Here is a 12558-nt window from a genome sequence, read left to right as displayed (position 1 = left end):
TTCAATCCTTAGTCGAGAGGCAATTCGCCTCCAAAATTGTCAACTTTCAATCAGATTGGGGCGGTGAATTTCAAAGTCTACGTCACCACCTCAAGCAATGCGGCATCCACCACCGCGTGTCATGTCCACACATGCCTCAGCAGAATGGAACGGCCGAAAGGAAGCATCGCCACATTATCGAAACCACACTTGCCTTACTCAGCCATGCCCGCCTCCCGTCAAAGTTCTGGGATGAAGCCGCTGCAACAGCCACGTTCTTGATCAATCGCCTGCCCTCACAGGTCCTCGGCAACAAATCCCCGTTCGAACTTCTCCATAAAGCTAAGCCCCCTCTAACCTCTCTAAAGTTCTTTGGTTGTTTGTGCTTTCCTTATCTCTGTCCTTACGCAGCTCACAAACTCTCACCTCGCTCCGAGCGCTGCATCTTTTTAGGCTACAGCGCACACCACAATGGCTACCGCTGCCTCTCCCTCGTGTCTGGTAAACTTTTTATTTCCGGCGATGTTATGTTCGATGAATCTACATTCCCAGGTTTCGTCCATCCTCATCTCTCCTCTCATGTTTGTCTCCTCCGTAAATCGCTCTATGGCTTAAAGCAAGCTCCGCGCGCCTGGTTTTTAAAACTCTCCACTTATCTCCTTTCCGTCGGTTTTTCCGATTCCCGCACAAACATGTCTCTCTTTTTCAAAATCACTCCTCACTCTCGCCTTTACCTTCTCATTTATGTTGACGACTTTCTGGTTATCGGCTCTGATCGCCAGGGGGTCACCTCTCTTCTCAATTCTCTATTAAGCAAATTTGTGATTCGCGATCTCGGTCCCGCACGCACTTTTCTCGGCATACAACTTCTACCTCATCCCAGAGGCGTAGCGCTTTCTCAATCTCACTATCTGTCTGATCTTCTTCGCCGTGCACACATGAGCGACTGCAAACCCATAGTCACTCCCTCTTCCGTCTCCCAGTGCGCAGTCACCGACAGCCCCTGCGATGCGGTCCTCTATCGTCAAATCGTGGGGGGGGGCTACAATACCTCACTCTAACACGACCGGACATCTGCTACGCAGTCAACAAGGTGTGCCAGCATATGCATCAACCTCAACCTCAACACTGGAAGGCAGTCAAACACTTACTGCGTTACCTCAAGGGCACTGCCAATTTTGGGTTACTATATTACCGAAATTCTAACCCATGTTTGACCATGTTCAGCGATGCAGACTGGGCAGGTGACTCAACGAACCGGCGCTCCACAAGCGGTTATCTGATCTATCTCGGAAACAACCTTGTCTCATGGAGCTCCAAGAAACAAACTACAGTTTCCCGCTCTAGTACCGAAGCGGAATACAAATCAATGGCTAATGTAACATCTGAATTTATTTGGATCAAATCTCTCTTGCAGGAACTACAACTACCAACTCAAGGCACACCCATCCTCTTTTGCAACAACCTCCGCGCTACCTACCTCGCTCACAACCCCGTCTTCCACGCCCGCATGAAACATGTGGAGATCGACTTTCACTTCATTCGTGAACAAGTTGCAGCAAACCAGCTCAAGATAGCGTTCACTTCCAGTCACTCACACCTGGCAGATATCCTCACCAAAAGCTTGCCCAAACAGCCTTTCTTAAGACTTCGACCCAAGCTCAACCTTTGTCCACTGTTGAGCTTGCGGGGGTGTGTTAAGGACGAGGACACACTCGCCAGACAGCTGGAGCAGATGACATCAGCGGAAGCTTCTAGAACGGCTCAAGTGAAGTCACCACGGTCTACCGCCGCCACCTCGAGCCACGCACACCGCCAGAATATCTCTCAAGATCATGGCGTCACGTCGTGGATGCCGCCAACAAGTTAAATATCGTTAATAAAGGACACACCCAACGTTCATTTAAAGAGTCTATAAAAGACTCTCGATGTATCGAAAACACTCAAGCCATTTTGGCCCTTTCCCTTCTATTTCATATTGTTTCAGTTTCCTATCCTTCTTCATCTACTTCTCTCTTCCTCATTGAGTCAGAGGCATCGAATTCTATCAGTTCCCATCTCCTTGGCGGATCCCATCCCTGACGACCTGTGAAAATTCCCATCTCCTTGCCCTAGTCTGAAAATTTGGGAACCGGCTACGAACCTGTGGGAGGCATCTACTGGGGAAAAGTCATCACGCCTCTGGCCAGTTATTACCGAAGCGACCTTGGAGGCTATCGAGCCTCCTTCGCCGTTGTTGTTCACCGCCCGTCCACAACAGCCTCAACACTTCATCCATCGCATCAAGATCCATCTGGCTCCACACTTCTTCCATCGACATCTAAGCTGGTCGCGACCCACCTCAATTAGTCGGGCATGCATCCGTAGGTTACACCTTCCCTTCCCCTCTATACAATATCATTATCTTCGTTAGTGTCGATTTCTTCGAATGCTCTGTTTCCTTGAAAGATTTGACATGTGTTATCTCCGTCCATCTTTGGACTGATCATGCAGGTCATTGGGAGCCCGTCTGTGGCACGACCCCCCCCCCGTGTCATCTATCTGTCTTGTCGACTTGTATCGCTCGATTAACCCTTGTATTCCTCGTTGATTTTAAATTGTGCATCAACTACTCACCTTCGCATCGCGCAATCGGGCCATTCCCCTATGGTGTAACACGGGCCGCTCGATCCCGGCACAAAGTATTACATCATAATCTTGATACATTTATTTCATTTATAGTGGGCTAAGACCCTAGTAACATTGACATTTTCATACATGGACAAAATAAAGGCTCTCAAAGTAGTAACCATACTCTATGGAGAATACAATGGCACGCCCCTTATCTTTATTTCCTATTCTTATTTTAGTATTAGATATAGTTAGTACACATCTAATTAAACCTTATTTCATACTTAGGACCAAACTTTGGAATTCCAAGACTTAATTTATTTTTTTAAATGGAATAAAATATAATTAATTTGAAATATTAACGAATTTGATACTCTATGGTTTGAAATAAAATAACAAGTTTGATTAATTATTTGAAAATATAATTTTTTAGGGTTATACTCCTACTGAACTTGAACTAACATTTACCGCTTGGAAACATCAATCTTTAACAAAAAACTATAGAACATCAGCATCAATCATCCAACAAAAACTCTCTAGTTTGATAACTCAAATTGGGTAGATATTTTATTTGTTCTTTTTGGAGCAACGATAAACAAGAATCGCTAAAAATTTCAGCACTCAGTTTCAAGCTCAAATGCTTTCTGTTTCTAATATATTTTGATTAGAATTTTATATCGCCGCGATATCTGTTTGGGTTCCACGGCTGAAATGTGGATATGAAACATCCCACAAACTACACGCTTGGGTGTAAAAGAGTAGAAGAATATAAAAAATGTAACGAGAGTAAAAGAGAAACAATTGTAAAAAGTTGAGCCATGTTTATGCCTTGGTTCAATGATTGGTAACAATGTTTGTTATTACCAATATGATTTGTCTCCACTCCTTGAGGATGCTTCTCATCATATAACACTCCAAAGTTAATAGGATATCATGACATAAGGAGATAAAACATAGTTTAATTAGAACTACTGAATCAGAGGAAATTATTTTTAAAAGAATTACTTGACTAAAAGTTGGAAGAGTTGCTATCTTGTTGGACTGACATCTTGCACTTATCCTCATATTTGTTCAATTGTAATATAGTTTAAGAAGGAGAAATAGTGAGAGATAGACAGCGAGGGATAGATATGAGTCAAACATTTATATTTTTATATTTAATTACATTATATTAGAGAGAGTTATAAGAAGGTATGATATATATATATACATTTTCTCCTGATACTTTAAAGAGGAAATTATATGCTGGTATTGACACACATTGCACAACCATCTTCACCACACATTGTCGCACGGACATGTGAGTTTATGTAAGTGCAAGAGTACACCATCCTACAATTATCTCTGTTACTAGATATTGTCATTTACACCACTAATCACCGTCACCGACGCAGTTACCTGCCATTATATTTTCTCTCTATTTCTCACCCTTTCTCTCACACTTTGAAAAGTGTTGATAAAACATCCCACAATCATGTGATTATGTGAATCTTGTGGAATGTTGTACACTCACACACATGCCAATGATCTTTTGAATGAACTTAATGAGATGGGCCTAACATGCCACACATTTCTGCTCATTGCACCCTAATGGCTCAATGAGAACGAGCTTTATCCAGTGCAAACAGTGGGGTTAAAGGTAAAGGATGTCACCACCAGCTGTGAAAGCTTAAGTGTTCAAAGCTTGGAGGTAGCAATATTGAACATATTCATATTGTTCTTATATTTGCCCTTATTCAGTGGGCTAAGGAAGGCTATGTTGGATACAGTGAGACTAAGGTTCTCAAAACAACATAGAATTACATGCACATTTCAGAATAGCCTAAAACAAAATAATCACATTCCCAATCTACTAACCCGATTCCTCTGTCAGGATAATATAAAGTTGGAAGTTTTCTCATGAATCTTCTTTTAAACTTAAAATAAAAAATTCCATAGCTACCAGAAACCAACAAGAGTTATAAATTATTTCAGAAGTAAATGTGTATAATCTATATTTTTCAAACCCTGAATAATATTTATAATATATATAATCTATATCTATATAATATGTATAATCTACATTTGTTAAACCCTATTTAATCTTTATAATCTGTATAATCTATATCTGAATAACCTCTATTTATTAAACCCTGTATAATCTGCATAATCTATATTTACTGTCATAATTGAGGCATCCACCCATTTTGGCTAATAAGAATGAGCTCTGATAGTTTAAAATCTATGTATAATCTTTCTAATCTATATAATATATATCTGCATAACCTATATTTATTAAACCCTGTATAATCTGTATAATCTATATTTACTGTCATAATTTGATGCACCCACCCATTTTGGCTAAATGAGAATGAGCTCTGGTATTTTCAAATCTATATATTATCTTTCTAATCTGTATAATATATACCTGTATAACCTATATTTATTAAACCCTGTATAATGTGTATAATCTATATTTACTGTCATAATTTGATGCACCCACCCATTTTGACTAAATGAGAATGAGCTCTGGTATTTTCAAATCTATATATACTCTTTCTAATCTGTATAATGTATACCTGTATAACCTATATTTGTTAAACCCTGTATAATCTATGTTTACTGTCATAATTTGATGGACCCACCCATTTTGGCTAAATGAGAATGATCTCTGATAGTTTCAAATCTATATATATTTACTAAAACCTTTGGGAGAGTTCTCTTATATGATTTGATATAAAACCCTGAGAGAGAGGGAGAGAAACCCTCTTCAGATTGCCGCGGCGAGATTCTCAGCAGCGCAGATGCCGACGCTCAGGGAGATCGATGGAGACGCGATCTCCGAGAACGGAATCGGATCTCTCCAGATAGATGGCGACGAAGAAGATGAAAGTGTCGAAGATTTTGATGCGGAGAACAGCGAAGGAGGAGAACAAGATGATCAGGATGACGAGAATGAAGACGACGGGGATGACGAGCCAGTTTTACTTGGATTTCTCGAAGAACCCAAGAATCCCGAGTTCCTTCTCCGTCACTTCTTCCCCAGCAAAGCCGGTGGCGTGCCCGTGCGACTCAATCCCCCAAAGCTGGCATTTTTCATCGTGATTTTGATCAGCTGTCGTTTGAATTTGTCGTAGGCTTGGTTGGATCCTCTGAATTTGCCGTCGGAGAAGTCCAGAGTTTGTGGGTTTTGCGGAGAGCCTTTGCAATTCCTTCTCCAGGTCGGTTGGCTCCCTAAATTCTACATTTTTTTTTCTTATAGATTGTAATTGACTTGTGATTACCTCATCAGGTTTATGCTCCCTTATCGGATAAGGAAATCGCCTTCCACAGAACGCTCTATGTTTTCTTGTGCCCGTCTATGGCTTGTCTTCTTCGTGATCAACATGAGCAGTGGAAGCGCAGAGTAGATAATCCTTCCAGAAGGTGAGAAAGAAAGATACTGCAGATTGATTGATCTTCTTTACAGTTGATGAGTTCTTTTTTTCCTTGGTTTTTGTTCAGTGTGAGGGTCTTCAGATGCCAGCTACCTCTTTCTAATCCTTTCTACCCTGGCGAGCCTCCTCTGAGAGATGGTTCTGCTAAGCCGTCTGGGCATGGAGGTAAATTTGTTAATTATGTCACTTTTTATTTTGAAAACGACCTGTCCTTGCCACACATGCTCAATATCATGATGTTTTTTCTAGAAATCTTTAAAGTGTTGACGGATATTTTCCATCGTAACATCATCTCTCAGTTATCTTTCTCAAGAATATCATTTTTTCTTTGTACTTTCAAAATTTTTTACGTAGATATATGTCACTTTTTAGTTTGGCTCATCGCCATTTCTATCATGGGGGTTCTCAGAGGATTCTGTAGTTTTGTACCTCTTATCCGACTTTTTGTTGTATTCTTTTTTACTTTGATATCTTTTCATTGAGACTCTTACCTGTACGTTGATCTTCATCTCTGTATTTAAGTAGATGTTTCCAGTTCACTTAATATGCGTTTTAATGGCCGCTGCTTTCTTTTCATAATCATTTTTTTTGAAGAAATTTCATAATCATTTTTGTATGATTACAGCCGCGCTCTGTAGCTGGTGCGGTACATGGAAAGGTGAAAAACTTTGCAGTAGTTGCAGGAGAGCACGCTATTGCTCTGAAAAACATCAGGTGATATTCAGATAGTGTAGTTAACATACATATCTTTATTTTCTGGAAAATATAACTTTTTTATGCAGATTCTGCACTGGCGTTCTGGGCATAAAGTTGAGTGTCGTCAGTTTATTTCTCTTCAAAGCGATGACTTTATCTTGAATCGCCTAAATGAAAAAATGGCAGAAGAGCGCAAATGTTGGTCTCATAATTTTCTTTTATAAAGTTGAATCTCATTTTTATGTCTTTCAACTGACTCATTATAGGGTTTCAGTTGCCTCTTCGATGTTGTGGCCGGAATATGAGATCACCATTGATGACGAATATGTGCCAGACGACGAGACAAGTGGGCCAAATGGGTCTCATCTCTCGTTAGTAACTAAATCTGAGGATTCAAACGATGTTTTCCAGTCTTTGTTCAATAAATTCGAGGTGAGATGTGCTTACATACCCCACTCATTGACGTTTATATATTTTAATGTTTTATGAATTTTCTGTATTTTTCTAGATGGACAGTGATAAGAGAGCTTGGGCTTCTTTCCAAGAAAGGATGGTTCATAATCCGGCTCAAGTTTTGCGGTCAGCTCCTTTTATTTCATATTGATTTCGATTATCATGAAATATTTCTAATAAACCCGAGAGCAGCACGTCGAGAATTCAGCAGGTGAAGTAGAGAATTATTGAGAATAGACAGGGGAATAGGACAAAACTGCTATATACCCTTTCACTATGACTGGAGGAAATACATTTTTACAAGTGATTACGCGTTTTGTTTACGGAGCCAAATCCGCGTCTTTTTGCAAAAGGCATTGAAATCACGTGCTTCACTAACTGAGTGAAGATTTTTACCGATTCCATAATTAGAAATATAGCTCCAAATGGTGAAACAATAAGTATAGAATATAGAAACCAAGAAAAATAAAGATTCCTTAACACGAACTATTTTTATTTGCAGAACAGAGATGTTTGCATTTAGTGTGGCGAAGTACTTTAGAAGTACGTGAGGGTCTTTATTTAAGAATTGTTAGAACTGTATCATAGCAAGAAAAAGAGAGAGGGAAAATCAACAATGAGTGTTGAGTTTCTAATATTTCCTTAAGGCCTGATTTTGACTTTCTGCTTCCTACAAGCCCTTCTGGAGGAGATCTGGCATTTTTGTGTACATCTATCTTCTAGTGAAAGAAGAAACTGCCTTAAAGATCAATATTGATGCGGGGTTACTGACACAGAGCAGAACGTTGGCGATTGGCGAATGAACAATTGTGGATGTCGCTCACCATCCAATTGAAATCAAGATCCATCTGGTCTTTCCCCGTTCCAATAGGTGCTCCATGACCGTGTCCTGGGATGCAGCATGCGTTCCGTCCCAATCCTAGGGCGAGACAGTCTACCCCAGCCCATCCCCAACTTGCAGCTTCAACGAGGATATGATCGATCTCCATGGTTTAGAATACCTTGGTATTGATCTGTTGAGCTGCTCAGCATCGTCAAGGCATCAAAGCTTTGCCTCAAAAAGGCGGTGAGGTGGTAGCATAGGCTTAGCCAGCATGTGGGTCACAGACATAACGTACTTGAAATGCGCCTTGAAGTCTGGATACTCAAATGGGTGCATGATATGATCCCTGGGGGTCGTTTCATTGAAAGAGGGTAGAGAGAGGGGTTTCGGGGGGATGGACACAGTCAGGAGGAGGATGGAGAGGCCGGCGGAGTGGATGTCACCTGGGCGAGGGGCTCCAACGGGATGTGGCGTATGGGTCTTTGGCAGATGGGTTTTGTTGTGCAAGATACATTGAAGAGGGCTACAACAGTTAATGGAGGTACAGGAAAGAGCATAAAAGATGAAACTACCCTTAGGGGGCTTAAGAGATGAGACCGCACATATCAATGCAGCAGTAAATTTAAGGGGAAACAATAAACAAGTGATCTGGTTCAAAGCCTCATGAGTGTATTCTTCTCAGAATATAATCTTCTCTCTCAGTTCATGTTATCACCATAAGATGCTAAAAAAAGTCTCACTTGTTGTCGGGCAGATCGTTAATTTGAGATGAAAGACTATATGCAGATGTGGCTGAAGGAAAGAAAAATTACAACCACTTTCTCTCATGACAATAAATAGGATCTAGCGTCCTAGTTTTGCAAGGGTAAAGGTAAGAAAACACTTCTTGGGGGATCTGGGGATCCAGCAGATAGCAGCAGGGCCCATTAGAGCCTCTATCTTCAACAACATTGCGTGAATTCCTCTTAGCTGTACAGTTCAATGGTCAGTGAGAGGTACAATGAATTGACATCAAGCCTCAGAGTATCATCCTTGGTGGGGACTGTATGCTCAATATCATCAACCTTGCTATCGCAGCCAACCGGCAAGTCAACAGCCGAAGTGCAAGCCTGTCAGTATCTGCATCATAGGTTCAAAGTGCTGGACCTTTACAACATCAATGGTTCATGATGGCTCTGGAACAAGAACCTGACGTGGGCTCCTATTATGGGAGGGGTTGGAAGAATTATCGATCAGAGGAGGTAGGAATTGACTAAGGGAAAACAGGCAGAAGATCTGATAAAGCAACCTCAGGGAGGCAGGGGATCCCAATGGGCCGAGAGGGATAGAGGAAGATAGGAGGACAGGAAGTAAGACTTCACTAATTCTTCCTGGTTGCCTTCCTGACGGGAAAAAGCATCCTAAGGACACAACCCGTAAACCCATAATGGGTAGAAATGACACAAATAACCCTGGTTGTAATGGGGTTGAAATGGCATACCCTTCCGTAAGGAGGACCGTAATGTCCTGTTAAGATTCCATGTTGCCTAACAACTGAGAAGAAACTTTTAAGATCAACTTCCATATTCTATCCGATCAACTTGAAGAATCCAGTTACGAACTCGAAATGTTTGGGAGAACAATAACAACAACCGAGTGAAGATTAGGAGTGATAAAAGAGGAAAGAAGGACTCTCCTCATTCGGAGAGTGATCTGCCCGCCGGATCGGTCGAAGACAGCCGCGCGATGGAGGATCTCCTTCGTCGAGGTCTTGAACACTTTCTTGATATCTCCTCCCGCCGTGGTCTCCTCCTATTTATAGACTGGTGCCCCTTCGTTTGAATTGCTCTGTTCCCGCCTTATTTCAAATCTTCTTGCACGTGTGGATCAGCTCGCACGTGCTGTATTCATGACTCTTCTTTTCTTCTTTTGGTACGTCCTCAAGAGATGTTTATCATGTCCATACTGCTCTTTTGTTCCATCTAGAACTATGCTGATCTGCCCCACTTCTCTGGGGCAGTACCAAGCAGTAGCAGTCTCAGAGATGCAGCAGAAACATTTCACAGTCAACAGATGATCAGAAATGCAGGACAAGAGTGGTGTTGATAGGTGGAAGAATAGAGAAGAGAGGGAAAAGCAGTTTTTAGAAGGAAAAAACAACTCCCATGATGACATACGGGCATTACAACTCTTTTTAAGTTACAACAATACAACAGTCAAATGTGACAGAACGGGAGGAAGGAAAAACAGGACGAAATGCCAAATGGATGGAATATAATGATGTCTATTCACAATAGGAAAACAAGCACGCATCAGGAAGAATGGTAACCACCTTTTAAACCTCTGTAGGCCTGCTACACTGTCCAGAATTGTAAAAAACAGTTGTAATTCTACTTGATGCCGGCGAGTAATGTTGTAACTATCACTGTTGTTTGCTGGCACTGCCAGAAAAAGGTTACACGTTAGGAAAGTGGTCAGGCATGGCATAGAAGTTCTGGAGTAAAGGACAACCGAGAGATCAATTAAATCATAATATTATGACATAGTTTGTGTAACTAATCAGGTGCATTGATGAATATATTTTGCATTTCCCTAGTATGATCTAGGAAGATGTGGTTCCCCCCTTTCACTTGACATCCTTCCTTTCTCTTCATCTCTCTATCAAATCTCACAAGTTATGGCGAAACAGGAGTGCTGCGAAGTTTAAACTTCTGGGTCCTGTTTCCTTTCTCAAAATTTGTCTAGAAGAATGTCGATTTACATATTCTCTCTCGTCCATTATTTTGGGCCCCGGCATTCTGACTTGTTCTCAACTTGAAGACTACATACCGTGTTCTTCCCTAATTTCAAATAATTTTTGTCATTTAGGAATATCTGTTGTTCGCTTTTCACAAGATATGAAAAAATGACCGTAACTATTACTTGAATTATGCCAGATATCTAAGGGACACGCGAGCAAAACCGCTGTGGCCCTTGCCTTCCGGACGACCATCAGAATCGGATATTCCAAAGTGTTGCTACTGCGGCGGCTCATTATGCTATGAATTTCAGGTTTTGTAATATTACCCTTCTTCAGTTCCTATGTTCATGCTCTTTGTTTCTTGATCCACAGCCAGTTTTACCTACATTATTTTGGACGCCTCTAACCCTGGAGTCTCGTAGGAGCATTGCCATAATTTCTTTCTCAACGTATTTTTTCTGGCTTATTACTATGTTTATCATTTCAATATTCTTACTATTTTGCAGGTATTCCCCAGCATGTATTTCCTGCCATATCTATAAAGTTTTGGGAAAATTTGTTTCACCTTTATTAGGCTGGAGGACGCTGACAAATTCATCATCATTATTGTCATCCATGCATGTTTTCATCATCGTCATCATCATTTTGGCACAATGACAAGCCATGATTGCCATCATTGCTCTGGGTGCTAAGATAGTCACATTTAAGGAAAAAAAATTAGGAGTTCAATTTTTAATCCATCGTCTTAGTCATCACCCTCATCATTCTTCCACGGCTTGGATGTCAACGACGACAGCAATGTCAAGTAGTCATCGTCATCCTTAATAGCGCACTAGTGATGACTACACGTCATATTGGGGGCAATAATCACTTGCCATCATCCTCTCATCATCGTCATCAAAGAGACCAAACCCTAATCTTCGCAATTCCTCTTCAATAGTTTTGATGTTCGACAATAACTTGCTTAACTGTCAATTTTGAAAAAATAGGACATGACAGTTGCTATGAAAAACTTCTTTTGTGGCGTCTTTGCTTTAACAAATCCATGACTTCTGCTCATCTTAGATCAACCAGAATATATTTTTTACCCCTGGTTGCTTCTTCAAAACTCAGATTTTAGCATCTTTTGCAGATAGAACCCTGATCCCTTACCATCTTTTTTGGTGTCTTTGCTTCTACAAATGCAAATAATCCCTCTTTTTCTCATCAGTTGTAATCCAGAATAATTTTTGTACCCCCGGTTGCCTGTACAAAGCAAATATCTTTGCATTTTTTGCAGATCTTGCCACAATTGCTTTACTACTTCAACGTGAAGAATGAAACCGGCTCGCTCGACTGGGCGACCATTGCTGTGTACTCCTGTTCAGATTCCTGTGAAGCAGGGAACGGCTATAAGGAGGAATTTGCATGGGTTCAACTTCAGACGGGCTCCGTTTAGTATTTAACACATGTATTTCAGGTAATTTCTCATTAACGCGTCTATAATGATGTTTTTCTTTTAATTTATTACGTAGAAGTTCTCCATAAACAAAATATATTTTGAAAGTACTGATGTCTTGTGTTTGAGAGAGAGAAATAATTTCACATTAACACCTGTTTTCCTTTGCAACATGGAAGAACTAGGTGAAAATTAGTTACGTTGAATTCTCAAATATATTTGTTTTATTAATAACAGGAACGTAGAGAGAGAGCTGAATGTATTGATGGAATGTGATGGAGAGAAACATAGCATCTCAATTACAACAGAGGGAGAATTGAGAAGTTTGTTTGGCTGATATATAATCTTTTAATAGCATATTCTTCAAAAAAATATCTTTTAATAGCATAGTAACCAGTCTGTGATTACACAAGTGCACAGCCAG

The 12558-nt window shown here is 40.6% G+C and overlaps 1 protein-coding gene across 2 annotated transcripts; it reads left to right on the top strand.

Annotated features, from left to right (window-relative positions):
* Positions 1–5308: 5308 nt before the first annotated feature.
* Positions 5309–12244, top strand: LOC144714402 (zinc finger (MYND type) family protein / programmed cell death 2 C-terminal domain-containing protein). 2 transcript variants are annotated; one of them, XM_078589132.1, is made up of 10 exons: positions 5309–5622; positions 5706–5789; positions 5861–5994; positions 6073–6170; positions 6631–6719; positions 6788–6899; positions 6976–7133; positions 7210–7280; positions 10893–11007; positions 11976–12244. In XM_078589132.1, exons 1-10 carry the CDS (start codon positions 5440–5442, stop codon positions 12132–12134), a joined length of 1203 nt encoding a protein of 400 aa, XP_078445258.1. In that variant the 5' UTR covers positions 5309–5439; the 3' UTR covers positions 12135–12244. The 2 variants fall into 2 exon arrangements, with proteins under 2 accessions (XP_078445258.1, XP_078445257.1); XM_078589131.1 differs by having other exon boundaries at positions 5309–5633.
* Positions 12245–12558: the final 314 nt, after the last annotated feature.

This window comes from Wolffia australiana, chromosome 17, assembly GCF_029677425.1.
Source record: "Wolffia australiana isolate 7733 chromosome 17, ASM2967742v1".
In the NCBI taxonomy this organism is placed as follows: Eukaryota; Viridiplantae; Streptophyta; class Magnoliopsida; order Alismatales; family Araceae; genus Wolffia; species Wolffia australiana.
The sequence above is the reverse complement of the archived record's forward strand: the minus strand, read 5'-3'. Positions and strand labels throughout refer to the sequence as shown.

Excerpts from the sequence above, each read along its gene's own strand:
- LOC144714402 (XM_078589131.1), top strand. The coding sequence starts at position 5,373 with ATGCCGACGCTCAGGGAGATCGATGGAGACGCGATCTCCGAGAACGGA. Across the intron at positions 5,995-6,072 it reads GTAGATAATCCTTCCAGAAG|TGTGAGGGTCTTCAGATGCC; the intron begins GTGAGAAAGAAA and ends GTTTTTGTTCAG. Across the intron at positions 7,134-7,209 it reads CTTTGTTCAATAAATTCGAG|ATGGACAGTGATAAGAGAGC; the intron begins GTGAGATGTGCT and ends GTATTTTTCTAG.